At 55.8% G+C, this 27,290-nt stretch overlaps 1 protein-coding gene across 2 annotated transcripts in view; it reads left to right on the top strand.

The window, feature by feature from the left end:
* The window catches only part of ATF6 (activating transcription factor 6), a 92,620-nt gene that overhangs the window by 3,924 nt on the left and 61,406 nt on the right, over positions 1 to 27,290 (top strand). For both annotated transcript variants that reach the window (XM_037150217.2, XM_053659343.1), the window contains exons 3-10: positions 4,623 to 4,702; positions 7,150 to 7,237; positions 8,863 to 8,969; positions 11,401 to 11,530; positions 12,349 to 12,552; positions 17,245 to 17,465; positions 25,508 to 25,693; positions 26,426 to 26,517. In XM_037150217.2, the coding sequence (XP_037006112.2) occupies positions 4,623 to 4,702; positions 7,150 to 7,237; positions 8,863 to 8,969; positions 11,401 to 11,530; positions 12,349 to 12,552; positions 17,245 to 17,465; positions 25,508 to 25,693; positions 26,426 to 26,517 (1,108 nt within the window). The remainder of the gene's footprint in view (positions 1 to 4,622; positions 4,703 to 7,149; positions 7,238 to 8,862; positions 8,970 to 11,400; positions 11,531 to 12,348; positions 12,553 to 17,244; positions 17,466 to 25,507; positions 25,694 to 26,425; positions 26,518 to 27,290) is intronic.

The raw sequence follows: 27,290 nt of genomic DNA, 5'->3' as shown, positions 1-27,290 counted from the left end.
GAGGGAAAGAAAGGGGGAGATCTTTGTGGTCCTCGAAGGCCACAACCCTCTGGGATGAGAGTCCCAGTCTTACGACCTCATTTGACTCAGGTGCCTCCTGCAGACCACCCTGCCTCTGGGTGCTGTCCCACTGCGGGTCAGGACGTCAGCATGTGAATTATGGTGGGACGTGATGCACAGTTTGTTTACCCAGTTCCTGTTGAAGGGCATCTCGGTTGCTGTCACATATTGACAGTTACATGTGACGCTGTTGTAAATATTTGCGTGCAGGGATGTAAGTGTTCAGACCATCAGGGTAAAGACCAGGGAGCGTCCGTATGTTTAGCTTTGTAAGGAACTTGCCAGCTGTCTTCAGAGCGGCTGCACCGGTCTGCATGCTCACCGGCAGTGAATGAGCGTCCCCATCCCGCCAGCACTGGGTGTGGTCAGTGTTTGGGGTTTCAGCCGGTCCGGTCAGTGTCATGGTCCCTCACGGCAGTTTTAATCTGTGTGAGGGTGGAGGGCTGATGTCACAGGCTTGTGGGTTGTCCGAGTGCTTCCCTCTCCCCCTTTCTCCTCTGCCTCCTGCCCCCTTTCATTTGTGCAGACACCACCGCTTTTTCCCTGCCACATGGGAGATAGACGCACCAAGATCAGGAGCTCCCGTCTGCAGGGTTGAACTGCATCTGTGGAAGTTGTTTGCAACTGCCCAGACCTGGGCAGTTCTCGCACTGACCAGACCTGAGTCTGCTGTGTTCCTGAAGGCCCTGGTGCACAGTGGCCACTTTCATTCTCGGACCCTTATCAGGGCCTCTGAAAGTGGGATGAGCGCCTTCTTTGTTCTTCCCCGCCACCTTGGGACCCTCCTTTCATCCTGCCTGAAGCATGCAGGTGTCAATCTCATGCTGTTCCAGGATGCTGTCCTCCACCTCCCCATGCCTCCCAGTCCTCTGCAGATTGCTGGTCCCCCGTCCTCACTGCGTGAAAGATTTTAGCTCCTCGTTCACGGTCACTTTCTCCTGCACTCCTGTCACACTTTCTGGGTGACTTCGGTGTTCTCCAGGACCCTTCACACACCCTTAGCACTGAACCTCCTGTACCTGCTCTGCACCGTGAACTTGCCCTCCGCCCTGCTTTTACCAAGGACGTCAGCTCAGCCCCAACATCTCTCTCTGGCTGCCTGCTTCTCTCACCAGCCCTGCCCCCATCTAGTGTTCCACTTCCAAAGCACTTGTCCTGCTGCCGCAATCCTGCCGTTTTTTCAGCCCCTCCCCCCGTGTCTCCATCTCCTTACCCAGTTTGACTTCCGTGGACAGTCACGGGAGCCATCCCCTCGTGCTTTAGTCTTTGTCTCTCTCCTGTTCTGCCGTTCTTTCTTGAATAAACCATGACCTTAGTTAAATCCAGTCTGCCTACTCCATGTCTGCCTTGGAGAGCAGAGTGTGGCTGGAAAAAACGGTGAGCCATGCCAACCCGAAACAGACTCTATCGTGCTACCTGCAGAGCGTCTGTCCCTGGTCCCCGCCCTCCCACGGAATGTCGGTGCCCCGCCCCCTCCCTTTGAAGCAGAAGAGCACCCTGCAGTGTGCCCGCATCCGCAGGTCTCCTGCTGCTCGGCTTCAGAGGCAGCGGACACTGGCACTGTGTGGGCCTGGGCCCCCGCCTGTACTCAGGGATGTTGCTGAGCGCTTTGGCCTCTGTCTCCACTCCCAGACGCCTGTCTGCTCACACACAGGGTTGCTTCGCCCGTCGAGAGTGAGAAACGGTGGGACCCCAGCCCTCTTCAGATGTTACTTCCCCTCTCCCTGCCATTGCACTTCCTCATTTTACAGCAGAGTTCTGTGCAAGAATGTCTGTCTGCACCGACTCTCATTTCTCCCGTCTCTTCTCTTGGACTCGCTGCGGCGAGGCTCTGCGCCCCACCCAGAGCTCTTGCTGATGTCACCAGGGACTCCAGTGGCGGTTTCCCTTCCTCGGAGAAGCTGCTGAAAGCTGGTAAATGGTGAGGTGAGGTCAGGTGGGAGAGCTTGCTGAGCGAGCCGACATCACTCGCTCCACAGGCGGCTGCTGCTGCAGGAAGTCTCAGTGCCAGCAGCGTGGGCCGGGTGTGGCTTTGAGGGATGCTCCCGTGACTTCCGGGATCCTCCACATGTACCTGCAGGTGTTTCTGGACCCACTGTCGGTTTTTCAAGTGTTCACAAACCACGGGAGAGATAAGAGGCCTGAGCAGCGATCACTTGCATTTCCTTTATCTAGATTCACCAGCTGCCACCGTCCTGCCACACTCGCTCTTCCTGTCACCCACAGCTCCTCCTCTCACCGCCTCACAGTGGGTTGCAGACAGCACGGGACTGCAGACCGCACCCCAGGGCTGGCCTCCGAACGGGGGAGCAGACGTGCGAGGTTCAGGAGGCGTGGACTCTTGCCTGTCCTGCCGCTCAGAGCCCTGTCTCACCATCTGCATGATGACGCATTTCTCTCCCTGGTGAAAACCCCGATTCTCGCTGACACCTGAGGGCTGTGGAGCTCGCTTGAGCCGAGCTCCTGCGGACAGACTGAAGGATGGGCAAGGGCAGAGCAGTGGCCCATTCGGGGCCACTGGACAAGTCGAGGCGGCTCGCAGCAGTGGAGGCGATAAGCTGGCAGATTATGGATCTTCACACACACACACACACACACACACACACACACACATGCTCTTTAATTTAAATTTTAAGGTTTTGAAATAGTTTCAAATCTACAGAAAAGTTGTCAGAACAGTACAAAGAGCTGATGCATGCCCTTCGCACAGACTCCCTAACTTAAATTTTGCCGCATCTGCCCCGTCTCTCTCTCGGGATGTGCTGACCAGTCACTTCTAAATACTGCAGATTACACTCCGTCTCCCCAGAGGAGGGTGCCCCATGCTCCTGCCACAGCCCCTCCCAGCCAGGACGCGAGCACCGCCCTGGCGCACACCGTGCCCTTTCCTCCCGGGCCGGGAGCCGCTCCCTGTAAACACGCGTTGTGCTCGCTCGTTCAGGACAGCTCTGCAGTCATGTCTCCCGTGGCCTGACTGTCCTGAAAAGTGGGGCACCCTGGACCTGTCCCCCGGCTCCTTGTGATCGGAGGCAGGCGTGCACCATGGTGGAGCGCTAGGACGAGACGCTTTCCTCATCTCAGTGAGTGGCGGAGTACCTGGGGCACACGCCCTTGACCTGTCCCGAGGTGACGGTCACCTTGACTGGTGGTCACGTCGGTGTCTTCCCGGTTCCCCACTGTAAAGTCACGATTCGGGAGAGAGCATCCGCCGTGATGTCAGTGTCCTGCTGCCTGCGAGACCCGCGCCCAGCAGCCCTGGGCTCCGCTGGTACCTGCCGCCGCCTGAGCCACCCCTGCGGTACCACGTAGGGTCATCGCTGTCGCCCTGTCTCCGTTTGTGACCGACTCGGTACCACAGGGAGAGGCCGCCCGTGCGCTTTTCACGTGGCCCTGCTCTGTTGGAGTCTGGGCTGTGTGACCTGGCCCTCCAGCATGTCCGTGCTGAGGTTTCCCCGGATGTGACCATTCCTACCAGCTCTCCTGTTCCTTTGACACGTTCCCATCATTCCCTGAGGATTTCCTTACTTTCTGTCACCAGACGTCCAGTCTCATCCTGTACTTTCTCCGCTTCGGCCCTGGAGCGAGCCCCCCTCCAAGGAGCTGCTCCAAGGAGCTGCTCCGTGGACTCCCCTTGGGGATGGTCAGGTGGGAGAGCTTGGGCTCAGCCCAAGTGCTCAGTCCCAGGTCGGAGCGCGGCGCCGTCGCTGCTGGGAGGCCCTGTCCGCGGAGGGCGGTTTTCCCCGAGGGCTGAGAGGGGTGTTCAGCTTCACCACACGCGCACACCCGCTCACTCAGGGATTGTTTGGTGGCTGTCGGGGAAATGTGTTCCCCGTCGCTCCTGTGCACGTGCAGTGAGGAGACTGCGGTGCCCGAACTGCAGGGGGCGCAACTGGGTTCAGGAAGCTCCTGGCAGAAGCTCCTGACGTTCCCAAAGTGTTAGGAAAACGCGTTCACCCGTGGAGCAGCGTCTTGACTTTTCCCTGGGAAGAGTTTACTGAAGATTGTGTTCTGTGCCCATACGTTTCTTGGTTTATAATGAAATCTTATGGGGAGATCGGGACATCATTAGATTTGGCGAACTACCCTGAATGGTTTAGATGTATCATAGAAAATGCGTGGTCCCGTGGCCTCTGGCGCGGGTGGCAGACGCGTGGCGCGTGCGCTGCCCTAGTCCTCTGCTGTCCTCGCCGCTGACCAGCCCGTGGCTCTTGGTGCCGAGCCCAGAGGCATCTCAGACTGGCGGGAGTGCCGCCGTTCCAGAGGGCTGCTGCCGGTTAGTCCAGCGCCACGTCACACGAAGCCTGTTCCTAGACCCCCGGTGTAAAGACTGAGTTCACAAGATAAAAATCACACGGACAGCGGCACATAAATTAGAACCCAGCTTTGTATTAGTTGTCATTCACACTGCTGCAGTTTATCAATAACAGTAATTGATGATAGCATTCTCAATAATAGGAATGGCAACTGAGGAACCCCAAGAAGCTGGCCTTGGGATGCGGTGCTTATTCTCGTGTCCGAACACTGAATTGACAGTTCACCTCTCTTCTTTCCTTCCCCCCAAGACTCTGCGCTGTTTGCTGAGCTCGGCCGCCTCACAGACACGGACTTGGACGCAGACCTGGACGCAGCTGCCGGGATTTATGTGAGTGCTCACGGAGGAGAGATGCTGCCTTGTGCAGTGGATCGTTTTTGCCCTGCTCTGTGCAAGGAGGCTTCAGGATCACAGGGTTAGGCTAGTCATCGGGGTTAAAAGGCCGTGAGGGGTCCTGGTGTGAGAAGACTTGTCGTCCGCCTCCACCTTGGGCCCAGCTGCTTGCCCGCCTCCTTCCTGGTTTTCAGAGGCGACTTTGCTATGTGACAGAAGTGGTGACGTGATGGGGCTCATGTGAGTCAGACTCATCGTGGAGAACTCCCTGCATTTTTAAAAGTTAGGTATTCAGAGTGGGGAATGCTCTGGAACTTAGGTATGTCCTTCCCTCTGGCCTTTGTGTGGTTAGAAGCCTGTGTGAATGCTTTTGCCGTGCTTCGAGTCCTCGGGGCGCCGCGGTTTCCTGTTTTCTCTTTCCTGGATCCGCACCTGCGTGTGCGGTGCTCTGGCCGGAGGGCTCTTCCGTGTCTTGCTCTTGGACCAGGCGCTGTCCCGCGAGGGATCCTTCCCGTGGACCGGGGTTTTGTGCGCACACCAGTCGGGTGGAATGTTTATCACCTGTGATTTAAGCCCTTACTAACCTGGGCACAAAAACGTGCGTCGGTTGCTGAGTGGGTTTCTGAGACACTTCTCAAAGGGTAGTTGAGCAGTGGTTTTTACCACGCGTGGACACAGAACAGTGAAAACACACGGCACACTTTATAACCGGTGCACGGGGTCCGTGGTTCTTACTGCTTTTCTGAGAGGCTTAGAGTGTGGTCAGCTGATTAAACTGACTTTTACTACTGGCCGGTTGCCTAAGCAGCTGACGCTCTTTTACAGCCTCTGCGTCCTGAAGCATCAGTGGACGGTGCAGTAAACTGGAAGGATCCAGGGAGATGTGGTCCCGGTCTCACAGTTCACACTCGTGCCTCACACGGGTCACTCAGCCTTTCAGGTCCTTAGCTGGTCCGGTCTGAGATGGAGGGGCAGGAGCGGATGCCCCTGCCGGCCGTGCCCGCCTCTTCCCCGCGGCAGCAGGTGTCTTGGGGGCCGTGGAAGAAGGCTTGGGGGGGCCAGAGCGTTAGTCCTCTGTGTGCACCCTCCAACCAGAAGGGATCCTCAGGCTGGGAAAGGCGTTTGTCTCTCTGGCTGAGACCGAGGGCAGCGCCCTGAGCAGTGCTGGACGGCGTGGCTGCCGGGTGAGCCCAGGACCAGTGATGGGGAGACGGGGTGGGGGGTCTGGTTGCTGAAAGGACCGGGCCACCTGGTTTCCTGACCTGTGGGTTCAGATGAGAAAAAAAACAAAGGGGTTGATTTAAAAGTGGTTCTTCTGTCATCTGAGTAGCTTTATCTTTTTTTAATGTGCTCTTACGCACATTTTCTTTGTATAACTTGACTGTATCTACTAGTTAAAGGCAGTATGATGAAACAGTTTGCCTTCTGTCCTGTTACCTTCTCAATAAAAGTAAACCACATGGCAGACATTTTGAAATGATAACGTTGTTCTACAAATTATTACCAGGTGGTTGGTAGTAATCGCTGCATTAATCCCTACTTTTTCCGGAGCCTTACCCTCTCTGCTGTGGTCAGTCACGTTAATGTCGGCGGCCTTTTGACCTCACTGCGCTGTTTCTCCACTGCGTTCGCTCTGTTGCTGCCTCGCGGCCGCAGACGCTGTTACGAGTAGTGTTCTCTCCCCCGATCTGCCGCTCACGCCAGGGCTCGGACGTCGAGTGGCAGTTCTCCAGGTGTTTACGGCTGTGGCAGGAGGCCCGCCAGACGGCCCAGCGTGTGTTCTGTGCGGGAGAAAGGGTTGTCTCAGTGAGAAGAAACCAAGAGTCCCTCTACGAGGTTTGCTGACCCTGATTGAAAAACTTAGGTTTTATCTTCCCGGATGAAAAAAACATTAGAAATTACACTTCAGAAGTTTGGAAGTGCAGGACAGTGCAGAGGAGAAGCAGGCGGCCCAGCAGCCTCCTGTGGCTGTGCCCTCCTCACACAGCCGCCTCCTGTGGCTGCAAGGTCCCGACGAGGCTCCTGTGATCCTTGCCGGGCTCTTGCCCATGTCTGTGTCCTCGCCACTGACCGGGACACTGCTGCCAGTGGGCGTCAGCTCTGGGTTGCTGTCCTCCGTGGCGGTGGGAAAGCTTGTTTTTGTTTGCTGGGTCTCCCCGGTGGCGGCCCTCTCGTCTCTGTGACCCTCGTGCTGCCTGTCCCCCGAAGAGAGTCAGGCCTGTGGGCTCTGCCCGGTTGTTACCACGGCGCCAGGTAAATGCGTTGGCTTCTCTCCGGGCTCCCTGAGGTGAGGGCTCCAGGTGAGCCAGCAACTCAGAAAATTGCCTGTGCTCAGTTGGGTGACAGCGATCGCATTGTCTGTGGCAAATGGCATCTGATAGTCTGATGTCTAGGTGCATATATTTTATTCTTCTGATATTCTTTTGCTGATTTGACACCTACAGGCAAGCAATTTTGATAGCCTTGATTTCGATTTGGATTTGATGCCGTGGGAGACAGGCATGTGGGACATCAGCAAGCAGCTCTGCACAGGTAAGGGTCTGTCGTCATCGGGAAACTCCAGGAGGGTCCATCTTGTTTTGTAGTTCGGTCATAGCCACTGGGGGTGGGGCTGTGGGGCTGCCCTGACGGGTGGAAACTCCAGGGACTGTATAGCCTGCTTCCGGCATGGTGGTGCACACAGAAAGTTCTTGTCTGGTGAGATGAGACTTTCATACCTGTTTCAGTCACATATGTGAGTAAAGCATTCGTGTCAGACATACTGTTTTCACTTACCTGTAACATCTTTGTAAGAGAGCAACCCGAGAACAGACAGACTTAGGGAATCAGGGAAAGGGCTCGGGTTGCCCGAACCTTGGACCTCGGTGCAGGGCCAGGGCCTGTGGGTGCTGCGCAGACAGAAGCCGGCACCTGCGTGAGCCGTCATCGCTTCCTGGGAAGTCGATGCAGGATGAGAAACCTCCTCCCCTCCTCCCGCCAGTTGGCGTCCTTCCGGCGTCCCTGCGGACAGGTCCTAGCAGTGGCCAGCGGGGCCTGCGGGTGATTGGCATCTCAGCCCGCGGGCAGCGGGCTCAGCCGAGGCAGAGGGCGGGTGAATGGTCCCCACCACCACCTCCTCCTCCCTCCATTTTGTGTTTGTGTGTCTTGCTCACTGTCTGTCTTCCCTCGGGCACTTGGGCTGCACCAGGCCAACGTTCTGGTCACTAGTGTTGTGTAGTAAGCTTAGTGGCTTGGAACACCCTCCATTTTATGCTCCCAGAGACTGTGGGTGGGGAATAGGACCGGGCGCACCAGGAGTGGGGTCTCTCTGCCCGGCGCGTGCAGATCCAACTGGGAAGACTTGCAGGCTGGGGTAGCCTCGGGGCCGGAGTTCTCCCAAAGTTCCCTGCCTCGCCTGTCGGCCCCTGGCCTGGATGACGTGGACACAGGACTGCTCACCAGACGCCTGCCCGGGGCCTTTCCCGTGGCTCGGCTTCCTCCCAGCGTCGTGTCTGGCGGCAGTCCGACGTTGGAGGCTCGCGTGGGGTGTGCGGGGCAGAGGAGAGTTCCCACAGCACTCCTGGGCGGGGCCCCGCGCCCGAGATTCTGATGCGGGCGGGGTGTCGGGTCCCCGGCTAGATCCTCAGGGATCACCAGGGCTTTGGCTGCTGAGCTGGGGAGTCACAGACTTGCTCCCCCTTATCAGTTCCACACCCTGGAGGCTGCCTGGGGGACTGCTGCTCAGTAAATTATTATAAATATACCAACAGCTCTAAAGACACGATATTTTTCTATTTTAACTATATTGCCAAAAACACTTTCCAGGATAATTTTTTCCTGTTACATTTTCCAAACTTTGGCAGTCTATCATTTTTGCACGTGGCACGATATTCAGAGGCCACGAGTCTGTAGAGCAGGACAGCGCCTCCCCCTGCCTTGCCCCTCGGCCAGCGCGCCGTGCTCCCAGTGACGGCCGTTAGGTTTCTCCCCTGCTTTCTGCAGAATTAGGGCAGAAGCGAGCAGCCCGCCCCTGTGCGGCAGGTGGCTGCGGCCGCCCGCTCTAGGCAGTGACAGGCGCCCCGCTGCCCCACAGCTGGACTTGAAGAACATGCGCCCCCGCCCGTCCTGCGGCGCTGAGTCGGTGCTGCCCCGGCGCAAAACTGTGCTCTGTGTTTCAGGCTTACCTGTCAAGGCGGAGCCCCAGCCCCTCTCGCCGGCCTCCTGCAGCTGCTCGCTGTCATCCCCGCAGTCCATGGACTCGGCCTCACCCACCCAGCACGTCCCTGTGAGTAGCAGCCTCTGGGCGGGCCGGGGCGGCTGTGCGGGGAGGCTGTGTGGGGAGACAAGACCATTGGGGTCCCTTCCGCAGGACTCGGAGTCTCCCCTTCCGTCGCTGTCCTCGTTCCCTACCTCCCTCGAGCCTCCTCGGAGGAGAGGACGAGGCCACGGGGAGAGGGTTGGGTCCTGAGCTTCAGCTGCGAACGTGGGGCGGTCTAGATCGGTCACCCGCATCCAGAAGGGCCGGGGTGTCGCCAAGCGCCGTGGGAGGAGGGCGGCTGGCACGCAGGGCGTCTCGTCACTCCGGAAACCCCAGGCCTCCTGGGCCCCGAGACTCCGGGAGTCGCAGCCCTGCCTCTGGGGTTGGTGGCGCAGTCACAGCTCAGCCCCACAGCTTCCTCCGCAGAGAAGCGTTTGGTTGGATTTGGTGGGGTCATCGGTCCTCCCTCGGAACCCAGTGCCTCCCCGCCGCCGCCAGGGGGCGGAGTCGTGCTTCCCACCCTCGCTCCCCCATCCCGCTGCCCTTGCAGTCGAAGCGCCGCCCCTTCTGCCGCGGGGCTCCACTCCGGGTGCCTCGCCTTCCGGGGTCTTCTCGTCGGGAGGGCGCCTGCGCCGTTCTTCCGGCGTCTGTCCGCCTCTCCGCAGTGTGGCCGCGGCCTTTCTGTTTCCGTTTTTAAACGTGTTTTATTACGCGGAAGGGTTGTTTGCCCAGCTACGCGCAGTAAGGTGCAGGCAGTGTTTTCTCCAGTTTGTCTTTAGGCTTTATTTCTGCTGCTTGTTTTCTTCAGGCATTTTTTTTAAGTAGCCAAATTATTGGTCTTTTATTGCTTTTTTTTCACTCAAAAGGAGAGTTTTTCACCACTCAGAGGTTATGGTATTTTTATCCTTGTTTTCTTCTATTAATTTTTTAAAATTCAGAACAATCTCACTTACAGAAATGTTACAAGCACATTATAAAGAACTTTTTCCCCCGGGGCCATTTGGGAGTAAGATGCCAGCTGGTGCCCTGCCACCCCCAGTACCTCAGTGTCTGTTTCCAGCAAGCAAGGACACGTCTTAGGTGGCCACATTGTCTGGGTCAAAGTCGGGAAGTATGCGTGGGCCCATGACTCATCTAACCCTCGGCTCCCTCCTCGTGCCCGTGGACCACAGATGTCTTTGGCATGTGCGTGTCCCTTGCCCTCTTCACGTGAAGCTGCTCGTCCTTCCTGACTCTTGAGACCTCCTCACTTGGTTTGAGCAGAGACTGGCCAGTGTGCAGAGGGCCCCTCCTCGGGCTTGCCCGGTCCGTCAGGGCTGGAGTCGGGCGTGCTGGGCATGCTCAGCACGAGAGGAGCGCCTGCCTCTGTCCTTGGCTTCGGATGAGGTGGCGCTTGCGCTGGGCTGTGCTGTGGCTGAAGGTGCCACTGTGCCCCTGGATGGCAGCTGTCTGCCAGCCTCTCCCTCTGTGAAGTCGCTCCCACTCCCTTGCACTCCCTTTGCCATAAGTACAAAAATAAAGCAGGTGCTTTAAAACTGTGTAAAAATACCCTCTTTCTCATCAGGTTTTCTGTGCTTATACTCGTACAGACTTACTGTTTCCTACTTTGTAACAGATGATAATCCATCACTCTCATTACTCTGTATCCCTTAACTTTGCTTACTCGCTGCTTTTTATTACAAAGTATCTTCACTATGGCTGATCCAGTCTGCTCTTCTCCCCGGGTGGCTTCCAGACATGGCCTCTGGCTGAGTGAGTGCTTGCTCTCCCAGAGCTCTTCAGTGACCCACAAACTGAAGGTGCCTGTTCTGCCATAACACAGAACGTGGCTTTCTCCCAGAGCAGAAACGCCAGGGTGTGCTAAGGTAGCTTTGTTCGTTCTGTCAGAACGAGACAGGACCCCTGCATAGTTAAGGTCTTTTGGGACTGCGAGTACTGTCCTTCCACACCTCTGTACTGTGATCACGCTCACTCATCAGAGAGGAGAGAGCAGCCCGCTGCTTTCCGTGTGCACCTGTCTCTCAGACAGCGGGCGAAGGGCCCGAGCTAACAGGCAGGAACGGCTGGAGCAGCGCGGTCACTCGTTCAGAGGGTCTCGTAGGGCTGAGCAAGCGTTTGTGGGGAGAGGGTTCTAACTGTGGCCTCCTAACGCGCTGGTTGTTTGTAGGGCCAGGGACCAAAGATACAGAGTTTGTTGGGAGGAAGTGTAGAAGCAGGTCTGTGATTGATGGACAGACCTGGCACTTAAGAGTTGTTTTTCTTTCGTATGGATGAGTAGTGTTGATTCACCTGCAGTATCTTGGTACTTGACTCATAAAGTTTCTGATACGTCACACTTTTGCTGCGGACCTTTCTCAGAGTGTTTCGCTGTTTCTCTCTGGGTCTGGCCTCTCTCTGAACAGCTTTCTGGTTGAGGATGGTGCTCTTCTGCATGAACCTGTGTTTGATTTCACCACAGGAGGAGCTGGATTTGTCTTCTGCTTCCCAGATGTCTCCCCTCTCCCTCTACGGAGAGAGTTCCAGCAGCCCTTGCTCGGCCGAGTCTCTGAAGGAAGACAAGCCTGTCCCCAGTCCCAGGAGCAAAACCGGTACCGTTCCCTCTCCCGACAGTGTCACTTCTGTCCTAGCACAGGCTCACATTCCATTTCTCAGACGCAGATGTTGGGGTTCATGTGGGTCACTTGGCCTGTCTGCCACAGAGTACCAGTGTGGGGGGATGCGGAGGATGTCCCCTTTTTGTCCTCTCTGTTTTTAAAGGTGATAGGGCTGCAGGGGACTCAGGCTCCTACCCCCGCGTGGAGGGTCCTGGCTGTGAGGGCCTTGGGGTGGTGGCCTCTGTCACCTCATGACGCCAGGCCGAGCTATGCTGCTTTCCAGGGCCCGCGCCCTCCCCACGTGCCCTCCCCAAGGCTGCAGTTCAGCCCGTGGAGTAGGACGTCTGTGAAGGCACGGGCCTGGAAAGCAGCCCAGCCCAGCCTCACACTTGCCGACACTATCTTGCAAATTTGAACATTGCGAGGGGGGTAGATTTTAAAAGTTCTCATGGCAAGAAAAATAACTTTGTAACTACGTGTGACAGGATGTTAACTAGACTTACTATGATGGATCGTTTTGTGATGCAGATGTTCAGTCATTACGTCATGCTCCTGAAGCTTATAGAACGTCATGTGTCAGTTACCATCTCAGGGAAAACAAGGAGAGCCCCGGATTGAGGGCTGTTCCTCAGTTCCCCGAGGCCTGCAGCCGCTGTGCTTAGACTTAGCTGAAGGCGGTCACTCAGCTCAAGGCAACCTCAGGATAACTTACTTTGGCGGCACTCAAAGTGTAGAGAAAGGTGTAAATAGAATCTGTTTCCTATGATTGCTTACTTGTCTTCAGATTGATGTGTGGTTTGGTTTTTCTCTAGAAAATGGACTGACTCCAAAGAAAAAACTTCAGACAAATTCAAAACCTTCAATTCAGCACAAGCCTTTGCTGCTTCCAGCTGCACCCAAACCTCAGACAAACCCCTGCGTTCCCGCGAAAGCCATCGTCATTCAGGCCCTGCCCGCACTGATTCCGGTGGCAAAGCAGCAGCCCGCAATCAGCATCCACCCCGCACCCGCCAAAGGTACCACGTGCAGCGTGGGGCCTCGTGTGCTCGACTGGCAGCCGCCGCGGCTGGTGCCACATGACTTGCTCTAGTTTGTGCAGCACTCTCGGCGTCCGTGCCATGTGTCAGGAGCTGTTCTGGGTTCTGGGACGCGGCAGAGGACGGCCACCTGGTCCCTGTCCCAGCAGGGGGGAGCTCTCAGATGGCCGGTGCCAACACGCTCGTTTCCTCCCAGTTTAGTCATGAGAGGCCTGTGGTTGTGTGTCTGCTCTAATGGAGCAGCAGCCCAGGGAAACTTTCTTGGTAACATTTTATCCTGAGAATTTTGTCTGTGAACTTTGCTGTGGAAGAGAGGTCGGTGTTTAAACAATATGGTCTGTTTCAGGTGTCGTAGGTGTGTTTTGGCGATGGAACCAGGCTCGCACTCTCTGAGGCCCGAACGTGGCCTGGAGCGGCTTAGGGACCCCAGTCCTCATCTCCCTCAGACCGTGTGTGTTTTGCGTGCCGTCCACCAGGGGGCTGCGTGGGCTCGATTCTGCGAGGATCAGGTGGAGGCCTGGCACTGTCCGGACCAGGAGGCACTGGCACAGGTGGCGGCTCCGGCAGATGCTTTTCACTGCTCTCGTGCTGGCACGTGTCCCCCGGAGTCCAGGAACCCCCCTGGGTGTCGTGGCGGGGGCCCAGGAAGACGAGGTGTCCCTGGGGTACAGGCTGTTCTTAAATACAGTGTGGTGTTTGCTTTTAGGGCCATCTGGACAGCTCTGGGGTGTTAGCTCGTTTCTCCGGACTGTGGTCACGATAAGGGCAAGGCCGTGCGCACGGGGTCCAGGTCATAGACAGCTCGGTGTTGATCACAGGAGGTCGGGGGGGCTGGATGGACACAGATGTGCCCGTGACGCCTGCCCTCTGGCTGCGGCCTCGCACTGGGCCTTTCTCGCTGGTGGAGCCGGTGTTCTTGGGGTCCTGAGTGGCAGTCAAGTGTTGGTGAGCTTCTCCACGGGAAATGCGAGACCTGGTGTATGTCCACACGCGGGCCTGCAGGGATGGTCTCCAGCCCCGTCGTCAGGGTCTCAGAAGGACCTGTGTCTCCCAAAGGCAGAGAACTTAAACTTGCGAAGGACCCATTGTCATTCCCACAAGCTGTTAAAACAGGCGTAGGGAGTAAAAGCTCAACGCTGACTTGGCTGGCGCACAAAGCAGGGGCTGCGAGGAGGGTTTGCTGTCAGCGGCCTGTCTGCGGCGGGAGTTTGGGAGGGCCGCCTGTGGCAAGGAGACACACCGCTCTTTCCGAGCAGTGCTCCGGGGTCCCGGCGTCAGCAGGGGAGTGTGTCGTCTGCAGAGCAGGGCTCCTCCTGACGGGCAGAGGGAAGGCGCGTCTCCCCCTTACAGGGGAGGGGGAGGGGGAGGGAGGTACAGGGAGGCACGGTACCATCCGTCCACGAAGTGAGCCTGCGCAGTGAGCGTTTCCCACGGGGACGGGAGGTCGTTCTCAGAGGCGGCCTCCTGCCCGTCCTGGCCTGGCCGTTTAGTGCTGTCACTGCGTCGTGGTGTCACCCCTGCTGCAACCCCCCTTTCCAGCCCAGCTGGTCTGGCGTGGTCCCTGAGTGACCGTGTTTTGCTGGGTTTCTTAGCAATACCACTCTGTCTGCCTGGCGCAGCTCCTGCCGTTTGTGCGTCTGTGTCCTGTGTGCCCGTGAGACGGTGCTCGCGGCGCTGGTGGCTGGGACGGAGGCTGGGGCAGCATCCCAGGGCTTCGTACCTGGGTGGAGCAGGAGGGAATGGGGACAGAGAGGACCGGATCCTATTCTGGGCTTTCTGTGTAGAGGATGGTGCTGCTGACAGGAGTGGAGGGCAGAGGTAGATGCTGGCTCAGGGTGCTCTGTGGGCGACAGGCAGGGTCAGGCCTTGAGCCGTGGGGTCTGGCTCTGAGGGCGGGTGTTGACCCAGGTGCTGGACTGCTTGTGGCCTCCCGGAGGGTGGCCGCTGGTCTCAGGAGTTGGGGGTTAGCAAGTGTACGTGAACAGTTGCATGCGGTGCCTGTGAGAAGGAACGAACTGATGGTACACGCGGTGCCCCGTGGAAGCTCTCATGTAGGTGGGCGGTGGTGGCCCTGCTCTGTGCCAGACTCTGGTCCAAGTGCTTCCGCGCGCCAGCTTATCCGACCCTTCCTTCCACCCTGAAGAGCGTGCAGTTTCCGCCTTCGTTTCGCAGGTAAGAAAATCGGGGTGCAGAGAGGTGACCTTCCCGGAGCCCCGCAGCAACACCGGGCGTCAGGAAGTGTTTCAGACCGGGGAGACAGTCGGTAGGAAGAGCCCCACAGCAGGAGTCATCCTGGGTCAGCGGCGTCCGGCGTTGCACTCAGCCGTGCCCCATCAAAGGGACTTGGCGGGGGACGTCCTGGAGGATGCTGAGCGTGTCAGACAGACACACAGTCTGTGGTGTGTCCCTCTCGACTGTGTCCCCCTCAGGAGCCGCAGTGACTGAGTCCGCTGCTGACTGGCTGGGGCCCTGCAGTCCTGTCCTTGCCGTTTGGGGTCTGGGAGCAGGTCTGTGAAGAGTGAGTCACAGGGAGGTTTTCTTTTTCCTCGAAGACGCTGAATAGAAATGTGGTTGTTTTCCCCATTCTGTCTTGATCTCGGCTTGGATACGGGCTGATCCCAGGGCAACCGGGCAGGCCCTGTGGGGGAGGGTGAGATGTCTGCTGCGGGGACAAGGAGGCGGCAGAGGCTGGCGGGACGAGGAGCTGCGCTGGCCCCGGACCTCGAGGGGCTTCCGCTCCTGGCCGCCAGCGCCGCTGTCAGTGGGGAGGTGGTGCGAGGTCGGCAGTGGCGCCCGCGTGGGTGTTACTTCTCTGCATTAGTTTTGAGAAATAGGACCAAGCCTTCCAGTGTCACGGGGCAGTGTCACGGGGCAGTGCTGCAAGCCTCTGCGACTGGGCTGGAGGGAGGCTCCTGCCGTTGGAGCGAGCACGTTCTGTGTTCTTAGCGATGGTCCCAGAACTCAGGGAGCAGTGTCTCCTTTCTGGGGGTCTTTTCATTGCAGCGTTTGCACTCAGAGGGTGTGGCGTGCTGCTTCTGGCGCCCTCGTGGGGGGCACGCCCTTGTGGAGGAGGGGGCCCCTGGCTCCCCTGTGGGTGGGGACACTGGGGGGACACAGCTGCGGCCTTGTCTTTGTGGGTCTCAACTGCTGGTTCAGGTTTTTGTGGTTCCACTTCTGGGTGATGAACTGCAGGTTCATTTAAAAGCATCTCGAAGTTCTTAATGGCTTTTCTTTGCCACATGTTTATCAATCCAAAGAAACTGAAAGGACAGCCACAGCCGCTGGGCAGCGTGGTGTTCGCGACATGAAAACGGCGCAGCGGAGGCTGAGCCGTGTGCGTTTCGCGTCAGGACGAGCGTGTCTTTCGGGGCCAGACTGTGACTTCTTAGTAAGTGTTAGAAGACCTCATGCGTGGTCATGTGCCGTTTATTATGTTTAGTCGCACATTTGGCCTAAGCGTATTTTTATCAGCTTATGAGTTGTTTCCTCATTTTATGTTTTTATTTCACAAAAGAAGTTATTCTAAGGGAAAACGTTCAGTGGTCATTTATGCTCAAGTAAATTGTACACACTACAAATCTGTGAAATTACTCTTACATCTTTCCTACTAATTTAATAGTTTATGTGGGACAAAACACTGTTAAATTCTGTTACTTTTAGCAGAAAGTAACAGGATTTTTGAGGCCATCTGAAACTATACTTTGATTTCATGCAAGTGATTTTTTGAGCTGAGACAGATGTTCGTGCACAGGTGTTCTAAAGCATTATTTTGAGTTTTCATTTTCCTCGATGCTTTGAAGTATGGAGCTGAGGTTTACATGGCTCGTGTTACACTGTCTGAAAGTATAATGCTTTTCCCTTAACGACAGATCATAGACGTGTGTGAGTTTTAGTTGCCAGGCGTGGCAGAGCCTGCGTGTTGCTGGGCAGGCTCCTGCGGCCCCGAGGACCCGGCAGGGCTGCTCACAGGCCCGTGGTGTTTCTCGGACGGGCGTGGTGCGTTAGGCGTCTCCTGGAGGTTTTTGATACCCTCTGCTCCGAGGAGCAGGATTTTAAACTATGGCGAAATGTGAAGATTAAGAGAAGATTTGTAGGCTGTCTTTGGGGCTGGGGGTGTTGTTACTGTCTGCACACTATTTTAAATTACAGGTTTACGTTTCCTGTGCTTGTTAGCTAAGAATTCATCTCAGGTGGCTAACATTTTTGATATTTGTAGCCCTGTGTTCTTCCAAGCCCCGAGTTCAGGAATCTCTGTTTATATGTTTTTGGTGTAGTGTTTCTAAGTTCCACTAATTTGAAATACGTATCCAGCTCTCTGTGTTAGTAGAAAGGTCTGTTGTTTGTAATGTGAAAAATCCTTTTAGCACTAACACGTCTCACAGGTTAGTACCACACTTAAAGAGTGGTCTCTGCACAACTAGCAGACTTGGTGCGTGTGTGCTGAGACCAAACACACGCCAGTGCACTGAGCACTTGCATGGGAGGGGATGACGCAGCTGGGGTCACTGCGACCAGACAGCGCGCGTTGTCACGAGAGCCTGTGCTGCGGCCGAGCCGGTGTGGGTGGCTCCGCGCCCTCCCGTCGCTGCACCTGCAGACCAGGCCTCCGGTCGAATGGCTCCTCCTGCTGCAGAGCGGAGCTCCCTCTGACCCCGTCCTTTCTCTCCGTAGGTCAGACCGTGGTGCTGTCTCAGCCTGCTGTGGTCCAGCTGCAGGCGCCCGGGGTCCTGTCCTCTCCCCAGCCTGTCCTGGCCATCGCCAGGGGAGCCGCGCAGCTCCCGAACCACGTGGTCAGGGTGGTGCCGGCCCCTGTGGCCAGTAGCCCAGTGAATGGAAAACTCGCTGTGGCTAAACCTGTCCTACAGAGTACCGGGAGAAGCGTGGGCTCAGACGTAAGTTTGACACTTGGTGCTTTTTCGTTGCCTGGTGTGAGAGTGAGCGAAGCCCACGTCTGTCTTTGTCGCCGTGTGTTTGTGTGTCGAGTGCTGAGGCTGCACGTCCAGTCTGTGGCGGTGACTGGGGTGGGGTCGGGCTGTGGGAGCCATAGCGCAGGTGGTGTCAGGCCTGCAGAGGTCTGGCGGGGGCGCGCTCGCCCCTCCTTCATCTTCGAGCACCGCGGCACAGCCCCGCCACCCAGGCCTGCACGAGTACGTATTTACGGGACCCTGCGTGCCTCCTGCGAGAACCGTTTCTGACTCCTCACCGCTTCTCTCGGTCGGTGCTCTGACACAGTGTTGCTCTTGGCTGACGGAAGCGTTTCTGGCATAAGGATGGCTTGTTGTTCTGGGGCTTCTACTCTTCATGGTCATGTGGTGCTTTCCCATCTTTGCAAATCTCCAAATTTCCTACCATGTTGTAGGGGTTCTTTATAGTTTATTAGTCAAAGGACGTTTCCTAAGATCTGCCACCCCCCCCAAACCAGTCACTGTGGTTAACCTTTGCTTCCTCGAAGTGGGCGTCCCTGGCTGTTACTGCAGCTGCTCCACCTGTCTGGACTGTGGCAGAGGCGTTTCAGATCCTGAGAGTTTCGTAAGGTGCTTTCTCGGGCTGCTGGCGAGCCACCTGCCAGAACTCAAGGAGCCGCCAGCAGCCCGTCCCACTGCCCCGCTGCTGCAGAGCCGCCAGCACTGACCTGCATCAGAGGTGTGTGTGGAGGTGGGAGTTCTCCAGGGTCCCTGTCCCGCGTCTGGGTGTCTCAGCTGTGCCGCCGAGATGCAGGGCGGAGCCCGGGTGTCGTGTGCTGCAGACGAGGGAGTGCGGAGTTGGGCCGGACGTGTGTCCGTCTGTGCGGTGGCTGGAAGAGCGGGCACAGTGTGCAGCCTGGCGGCTGCCGCCGTACAGGGCTGGATGCTGGGTCGGCTGGGGGGTGGGGGGTGCGGAGAGGAGATGGGAAAAGGCGCCATCACTGAAGTTGGGGTGTCACCTTGCTCTCCTTCGAGTAAGTAAACGGTAACAAAGACAAAAACATTCCACAATTATTTAATTAATGACCAATAACAAAAGAATATTCTTACAGAAGACTGGGGAGGGTAAGAATGATGAAAGAAGATTTTAGGAAATGCTCCATTAAAATTTCCTTTTGATTATGGGTTTGAATGTTCCCCCTTGGATATTCCCAAATAGAACCAGCAGAAGGAAATGGTCAAAGTCATCTTTTTATGATGTGTTAGGACATTTGAAATACTTATTATGGAATATTTTAGGCAAATAAAAGGTAATGACTGATTCGAACTGTAAAAGCCACAGATCAGCTGTATTCGACAGTTATCAAAAATGTTCATGTGATCTTGGTCTGCGTTCACAGAGTTAGGGCAGCGGCGGGGGCGGGGGTCCCGCGGAGCTCGGCGGGCGTGGGGAGGCCGTGCAGAGACCCGTCGCAGGGCAGGGTGCAGGGCTGGGCGCCGGTCAGGTGTGAGGTTCGGCGAACGGAGGGTGAGCGCTGGCAGCTGGGCCGTGGTGTAGGAAGTGCGGGCTGCCAGGTGCAGAGTGGGCGCCCCGCCCGGGCCACCCCCAGGACTCCTGGAGCAGGTGTGGGCGGTTCAGGGAAGGTCCCTGTGAACCCTGAGACTGTGGGCCTGGTCCTCACACTGACCCTCGAGCAGCGGGCCTCCCAGCGTGACTGGTGCTGCCTCTGCACGTGTCGGTGAGGAGTTGGTTGGTCTGCTCACCTGCTGTCCTGTGTGGGTTCCTGGTGTGAAGACCACGTCTGCTCTGATTTGTGCTGTGAGGATGGCTGTGAACTTGGGGAAGGGTTTACTGGTGAGGTCAGTGTGGGGGAATGAGCCGGGACACGGCTGAGGAGCAAGTGCAGAGCCGGCAAGGATCGTCCTTTCATCGGTGTTTACTGGTTGGCATTGTTCTGTCCAGAGTTCAGAGTTGACTGTAGTATAAGGAAGCTCCGTGTGAGTGCGTCCAGTACAAGGGACCTGCGATGATCGGAGGAAGGGTCCTCGGGAACCTGCGTTGAGGTGGGTGTGCTTGTTTTTCCTGGGCCGGCACATGAGGGAGGGGGACAGATTCTTCAGTGTGAGTCTTCCAGTTGAGGTTTTGACTTAATGTTCGTTTCAAGTGAAGAGACTTCAGCCGGCCTGTCAGCCGGCTGAGCCCCGTGGGAGCCCAGAGCGCCTCTGCTCCAGGAGCAGCTGCAGACTGGTGGGCAGCGTGGACCGCCTCGCTGGGGGCCCTGGGCTGGCCTTTCCGGTGTGTGTTGGTCGGATTCGTGTCCATTCCTGATGCAAAATGGCCAAAAGAAAAAATTGTCATGATTTGCTCCTTGTGCTTTTAAACAACAAGTGTGGTGAGAAGTTGGAATTCAGCGGGGAAGAAAAGAATGAGAGAAAGAAAGCGTTCCAGCGATGTGAGGTCTTGTGCTGTGGACGTGGCTCCTGTCCCTCCGTGGCTGCTCCCCGGTGGCCGCCACCGTGCCCGGCCCCCGCACCCAGAGTGCACGTCTGGCGTGCCTTCCGTCGCCTGCAGCTGCCTGATGGCCGCGTGGTTCAAGTGATAAACTCAGTCTTCCTGCCTTTGCTGGTAGATCTGTTCGGTTTAAGACCTAGAAACCTTACCCAAGCTTTCAAGAAATACAGTTTGTATTTGGCTCTGCTCCTGATGGAAAAAGTGAACCTGTTTCCCATCTTGGAGTGGAAGCTCTTGCGCCCAGTCTGAGCGAAGGTTGAGGTGCCTGTGCCGGAGAGCCTGCTCCTGTGGCCCCGTGGGGCACTGAGTGCTGCTGCCCACCCGCGGGGACCCAGGCTTGCTGCCCAACGTCTGTGCCCTCCTGCACCACACATGAGACAGTACAGCCCTGGCTTACAGTCATGAAGCCACATGGTTTTGGTTACTGGGACAGAAGCCCAGGAGAAAAGGTGGTGGAATTATATTGCACACCTTCCACAGTGGGCCAAGGTGGAGCAAGAACTCCTCATGGAGATCAGTAGGTGAGAACAGTGGAGAGAAGGTGGCCAAACGCCCGCAGAGGGCTGTGGGTTCAGGATCACGGCTGCGCTGCCGGGAGGTCTGGGCCTTCTCTCAGCCCATCTTCCAGACCTTTTCCACCTTGCTCCTTTTTCTGACTCTTTGCTCAGTGGCTTTGACCCTTCCCCTCTGCCCGCACGCTCGGGAGTTCCCATGCTGGTCACCAGAGTCATCATGAGAAGTGAGGTGCCTGCCGGTGGGACATGATGTGAAGGGGACTCCTTGGTGCAGCAGATGGGAGCTTTGTTTTCTCGCCCAGGAGACAGTGTTGCACGGGGAGGTTCAAGGCTTCACGGACATTAGTGCTGTGAACACGGGCATCGTGCCGGGTGCTGAGCCTTGGGAATCTGCTGCTTTTCCAGGAGCAGTAGCTGAGGCTCCTCATGGTCCAGAGCAGGCGTCGCCTTATCTCTTGAGGCTTCTCACTGGAAATCTGACTCTGAGAAGTGGCCTGGGTTGAGTGGCCAGGGCCTGTGTTCTTCACTTGCCCAGGAAGACCTGGAGTAACATGACTCGCCAGGGACCCACAAGAGTGTCCTTCAGGGAAAATACGGGTGTAAGATAATTTGCTCACAGCACCAAGCACTGCGAAGAAGTTCCGAGAAAAATGGAGAGTGCCCGAGTTCTGTTTCAGAAACAAAGTACAACCAGAGCTGAGAGGCCCTTCGGTCAGAGTGTGCGCTGCCAGAGATCGGAGATCGTAGTGAGTGCTACTTCTCAGTGAGGAAGTGCTTCGACAGAAGGACTTGACACCACGCTGCCTCTTCAGGCTGCAGAGTGGAGGGATCCACCGCGGCAAATGCAACGGGAAGGGCTTGGAGATCTGGAAAGCATCGGGTTTCAGGAAAACGTTACTTCTGTGCTGACCACTTTTTGGCTTTGTTGTGACTCGGGGACTCTTTGTAAGTAAAAGAAAAACATGTTTTGTTAAAATATTTTCAGTCTCCCTTTAGGCGAAGGCTAGGGGCTTCTAAAGATTTATCTTGAATAAAAATTCTGGCAACTTGTTTCATTTGCAGTTACAGTAACTTTGGGAAGGGAGGCTTATAGGAGATGTCTTCCCTGATACAGCGCATTGGGTTAGATTTATTATTATTATTTAAATATATTTTTTATTTTATTGATTATGCCATTACATTTGTTCTATTTCCCCCCCTCTGTTCCCCTCCACCCTGCACACCCCTCCTTCACCATTCCCCCTCTTTAGTTCATGAACATGTGTCTCAAGTTCTTTAGATTCTGTATTTCCCCTACTATTCTTACCCTCCCCCTATCTATTTTCTATCTACCGTCTATGCTACTTATTTTCTGTACCTTCTCCCCCCCTTCTCCATCTCCCACTCCCCTGTTGCTAACCCTCCACGTGATCTTCATTTCTATGGTTCACTCCTGATCTAGCTGTCCTCTTAATTTGCTTTTTTTTAGGTGTGGTTGTTGATAACTGTGAGTTTGCTGTCCTTTCACTGTTCATCTTTTTAATCTTTTTCTTAGGTAAGTCCCTTTAACATTTCATATAATAAGGGCTTGGTGATGATGAACTCCTTGAATTTGATCTTATCTGAGAAGCACTTTATATGTCCTTCCATTCTAAATGAAAGCTTTGCTGGATAGAGCAATCTTGGTTGGTTTTCATGACTTGGAATGCTTCTTTCCAGCCCCTTCTTGCCTGTAAGGTCTCTTTTGAGAAATCGGCTGACAGTCTGATGGGAACTCCTTTGTAGGTGACTGTTCCCTTATCTCTTGCTGCTTCTAGGATTCTCTCCTTCATTTTAATCTTGGCTAATGTAATGATGATGTGCCTTGGTGTGTTCCTTCTTGGGTCTGACTTCTTTGGGAGTCTCTGAGCTTCCTGGATTACCTGGAAGTCTATTTCCTTTGCCAGATTGGGGAAATTCTCTTTTATTATTTGTTCAAATAAGGTTTCCACTTGTGGCTGTTCCTCTTCCCCTTCTGGTACCCCTATAATTTGGATGTTGGAGGGTTTAAAGATGTCCTGGAGGTTCCTAAGCCTCTCCTCATTTTTTTGAATTCTTGTTTCTTAATACTTTTCTGTTTGGGCATTTTTCCTTCCTTCTGGTCTACTCCCTTTGATTTGAGTCCCAGTTTTCTTTCCATTACTATGGGTTTCCTGTGCATTTCCCTTCATTTCAATTAGTTTAGCCTTCATATGTTCCTCTAATTTGTGACTGAAATCAACCAGTTCTGTGAGCATCCTGATCACCAGTGTTTTGAACTGTGCATCCGAAAGTCTGGCTATTTCTTCACTGCTTAGATTTATTGGCTCTGGGGCTCTGAGTTCTTCTTGAGCCATGTTTTTATATGTTTGTGCCTGTTACCTATGAGGAGAAGCACCTTAGGCGTTTAGGGTAGCGACCTACTCAGGTCGCTAGTTTGTGATGCTGTATGTGGGGGTGGGGTCAGAGAGGGAGCAATGGCGGTCCTCACTGCTCGCCCCCTGCCTGTTTATCTGAGCGCAAATGTGCGAGCCCTGCGCCGTGTGGTCTCAATGTTCGCCTCTTCACTGGTTTATCTGCTCGCAAATGCTCGACCAACCGCAGACAGCCAGCCGCGCCTCTTCCCTGTGTCCGCCCGTAGCTACCCTGCACCTGGGATCTGCGCCCTCGGCTGCCTGTGCACTGCCCGGGTCGGGGATCTTCCCTGCCTGACCCGCTCCACTGCTGGCTTCACCCCTCTCACCGGTTTAGCTGAGCATTTCGTAGTTTTCGGACTCCGTATTGTTGATTTTCTGTGTGGTTTGGTTGCATTTATTGTTGTTAAAACTTTGTTGTTTTTAGGTTTGGTTGTGGGAGGACGCGAAGTGTTTCCACCTATGCCTCCATCTTGGCGGAAGTCCAGGTTAGATTTACATTGTAGCCACTTTGGTCTGTGTTTTTCAGTTTTCACGTTGATAAGGTTAAACAGGAACTGTTTTTTTAAAGACATGCTAATTTATATCTTAATAAGTAAATACTCCTCTCTTTGGTCTTCAGTCACTCTTCCTGCAAGCACTCCCCGCCTACCTACCCTCAGCGATGTGCCCAGGCAACCCCGCGGCACTGTCTGCTGGTGCTGGCGCCGTGCTTCCTTCCCGGGGCAGCTCTTCAGTGCACAAGCACTTACAGCGTTACCTCCTACCCTTCGTCCAGACGTGGCAACCAGCATGCCTCGGTCCTGCCCGCACTTTTCTCCTGGAATGTTCCATAGAGCGCTTTCCAAGTCAGCCCATACAAAGCATCTGGTTCCTTTGATTGCTGGGTGGTTGTCTGTCGTGTGCGGGCCCCACGAGTGTTGAAGATTCTCGCAGTCCTTCCCTTTGTAAACACACCTCCATTGACTCACTTGCTACTTATCTTGTTCCTGCACAAGTACATCCGTAGGCAACTGCTCCTGTTGCAGTCACCCTTCTTCAGTTCTGGTCCTTTGAACAGCGGCCCTCCACAGGGTGGCTCTGGCCAGTTCTTCCTCTCTGTGGGGTGGCAGGTGTTTCCATGGGCCATAGAGGCCCCAACACCTGTTCAAAGTGCGTTCGGTCGTGTGCCACCTGGGAGCCTCCCCAGACGCCAGGGATGAATTAGCTGTGAAGGGAAGGTCACCTTTTCTCCAACACGTGGTGTGCATTCTTCCACTGGGGCCTTCTGCTCTGCGTCCTGTCCCGTGCCCTGTGCACACGGGCACTCGGTCAGTGCCAGTGATGGGCATTCTCACCACAGGAGGGTCACGGGGAGTCACAGGAAGAGGGACGGAGTGGCCTTGTCCAGAGAAGAGTTTGACCTTGGGGAGCCATTTGTCCCAGCTTTTGCTGGCTGTGCACGCACATGTGTGTGCATATGTGTAGGCGTGCAGGCATGTACATGACCGTGTGCGTGCACATGGCACACGAGCATGCCCACATATGTGCAGCTGCACGCGTGTGGGTGCACGCACATGGGTTTGTGTGCATGTGTGTGCATGTGTGCAGCGTTGTTGAAGTGTGGGGTGGCTGTTCCACAGGGAACTTTTGCAGGTGACTGCGTAGGTCAGCATTCTTACAGCATTTCTGATAAAAAGAATAAAAATGGAAAAAGCGCCCTTTCCCGACACCTTGTGTGAGGCTCCTCCCCTGGGCCCTGATGAATGGTCATCGACGTTGGTGCTGAGGTTGCCCGGCCGGCTCCGGGGTGGCTCTGTGTCTAGGAAACACGTGGGGGCCGGGTTGTTATTTTTTAAAAAACCGATATTAAGATGTTTAACTTTATATACTGGCCTCATTAAGAGTAGTTATTGAACACTTCACAGTAGACTGCTTATTTTTTAAAGTAGTTACAGGTAGAAGTTAGCAATTCAGTCACCTTTGTACTTACAGTGATCAAAATATTATTTAGTGCTTCTTATGGACTTAATTTTGCTACCTGTTTCCTCCCCAAATAAATGAGGCTAATGTAACAAGCAGGTTTCATAATTTAGTTTGGAAGACATGACCCAACAGATTTTGCTTAGTGAGTTTTCACTGTGGCGGACATTGTGGGCAGTGAAGGAGTAAGTAGTGTTGGGTGGTTTGGGGGGTGGGGGCTTGGAGGGGGTGAGTGTGGCTGGCACATGACGTGTCTCCAGTGCTGGTGGCCAGGGTGTCAGCCTGGCAGCGGCTGGGTGTGTGTGGCTCCGGGAAATGGTCCTTGCAGGGCCTGAGCCACAGACTGCAGGTCTGTGTGAAGTACAGGTGCTACCTGGCGCTTCTGGGAGTTTCTAGCAGGAGGTCGGAGGAGGCTCCAGCAGCCAGGAGAGCAGAGGCCGTGCCGCGTTAGGCCTCAGAAAGCCTCACTTCGTCCTGTCACTCCCCTTGGAGTAGGAGTTTTAAAAACCTACTTTGAAACAACCAGTAACATGTTTTGAATAATTCTTTAAAAACAACTGTACAAATGGTCTCTTCTTATCTGGCCGGATTCTGGAATCGGGACCTTCTGACCCGTCGTCACTCCCCTAGATTGCTGTGCTCCGGAGGCAGCAGCGGATGATCAAGAACCGGGAGTCGGCCTGCCAGTCCCGCAAGAAGAAGAAGGAGTACATGCTGGGGCTGGAGGCCCGGCTCAGGGCCGCCCTGTCCGAGAACGAGAAGCTGAGGCAGGAGAACGGGTCGCTGAAGCGGCAGCTGGACCAGGTGGTGCTGGAGGTGGGTGCTGGTGGGAAGGGGCTGGGGGCGGTCGCCCTTCTTTCTGAGAAGTCAGCGGGGAGAGGTGCCTTTCAGAAGAAGCTGTGTAGACTAACAGAGTGAGGAGGGGCCCGGGGAGACCTGAATGTCTGCTGGAGCGCAGAGCCCTGGCGGGGGACTTCCTACCATCTCTGATCGCAGCCCCAGGTCGCCTCCTCTCCTGCGTTCCCGAGGCTCAGCAGTCCCGCCCAGGCTTCCCTCTTAGGAAGGAAAACAGTACAGATGGAAGTGTCCATCTGTCCTGGCCCCACCTGAGCGCAGTTCTGGGGTTTGCACTGTGCTGTGCTGCTCCCAGGCTGGTGAACGTCTGTTCTGCCCGTGCGGCAGGGTGCTCTCGGGACCCGAGGAGCTGCCCTGGACCCAGTGGGGCCTCTGCCTCTCCAGGAGGGCGGGCTTCTTCCTGTCCCATCACCCTGCGCCCACCTGCCCATAGGAACAGCCCCGTGTCACTGACCCCAGCGGCTGAGGAGATAGGACAGGCTGCTGGAACGTCTCGGGATGTCAACTTGTTGGGTGTCTAGTGGAGGGAGTGGGAAGGCTCTGCTCTGGGGTCTGAAAGTGGCATTGGCTGGCCTTTGAGTTTTGCTTATTGCTTGAGCACTCACGGCACTGGTAAGGCCAAGCACCCTCCCCTGGAGGTGGCTTTTGGGGGGCTGGCGTGTAGTCTGATTGTGTTTCATGGCTCCTTTGTAGAACCAGAGGCTGAAAGTGCCCAGTCCGAAGCGCAGAGCCATCTGCGTGATGGTGCTGCTGGCCCTCGTGCTCCTGAACTGCGGGCCCTTCAGGTGAGTGTGGAGCGGCTCATCCGGTGCCAGCTCGGAAGGAACGCCCTGGGAGGGCTGTTTCAGCTCCCGTCCTAAGCTAGAGAAGGACGGAGAGGGACCAGGCTGGGGAAAGACTGGCCCCGTCCCCGTGTCTGCCCAGGTCTGGCAGCCAGTTCACATGTTTCCATGAAGGAAGCACAAGTTGTCAGACAGGTCACTGGTGAAGCAGAAAAATGACTAAGATCTGGGCCTTGAACTTGGACTGCCTGAGTTCAAATCCTGGCTCCTCCTCCACTGGGTGACCCTGCCTTTCTTGGGCAGGTCCCTTACCTTCCAGGGGCTGTCACAGGGACAGTGTTCCCTGCCTCTGGGCTTGGTGCCAGAGCATCAGCAACAGGAAGGTGCTGGGCTGGCTCCCTCCTCGGCTGCAAAGTCAGCAGGCAGACAGCGACTCCGTTGCTGATCCTGGGGGTTTGGCGAGGGCGTCAGGAGTCTGCGTGTTCATAACAGCCCAGGGGGTGTGGTTCGGGTGTCTTCCCCTCACAGCACAGGCAGCCCTGCTCTCGGGCTGCAGTCCTAGAGCACTGGAGCTCAGGGACCCCGAGACCAGCTTCCTGGTTCCCTCTCCCTGTGGCCTACGCAGCACAAACACAGTTAGCACCCTGGACCTGGGGTCACAGACAGGTCGGGCCAGGGCCAAGCCTTCGGGGACCTGTGACACCCTGGGAGGACTGGCGTGTGCAGGGGATGCGCAGTCTGGTGTGCCAGCGGGTCACTGCAGCAGGGACAGGGTG

This window comes from Artibeus jamaicensis, unplaced genomic scaffold (genome assembly GCF_021234435.1).
Source record: "Artibeus jamaicensis isolate MK-2021 breed Jamaican fruit bat unplaced genomic scaffold, CSHL_Jam_final scaffold_625, whole genome shotgun sequence".
NCBI classification, from domain to species: domain Eukaryota; kingdom Metazoa; phylum Chordata; class Mammalia; order Chiroptera; family Phyllostomidae; genus Artibeus; species Artibeus jamaicensis.
The sequence above is the reverse complement of the archived record's forward strand: the minus strand, read 5'-3'. Positions and strand labels throughout refer to the sequence as shown.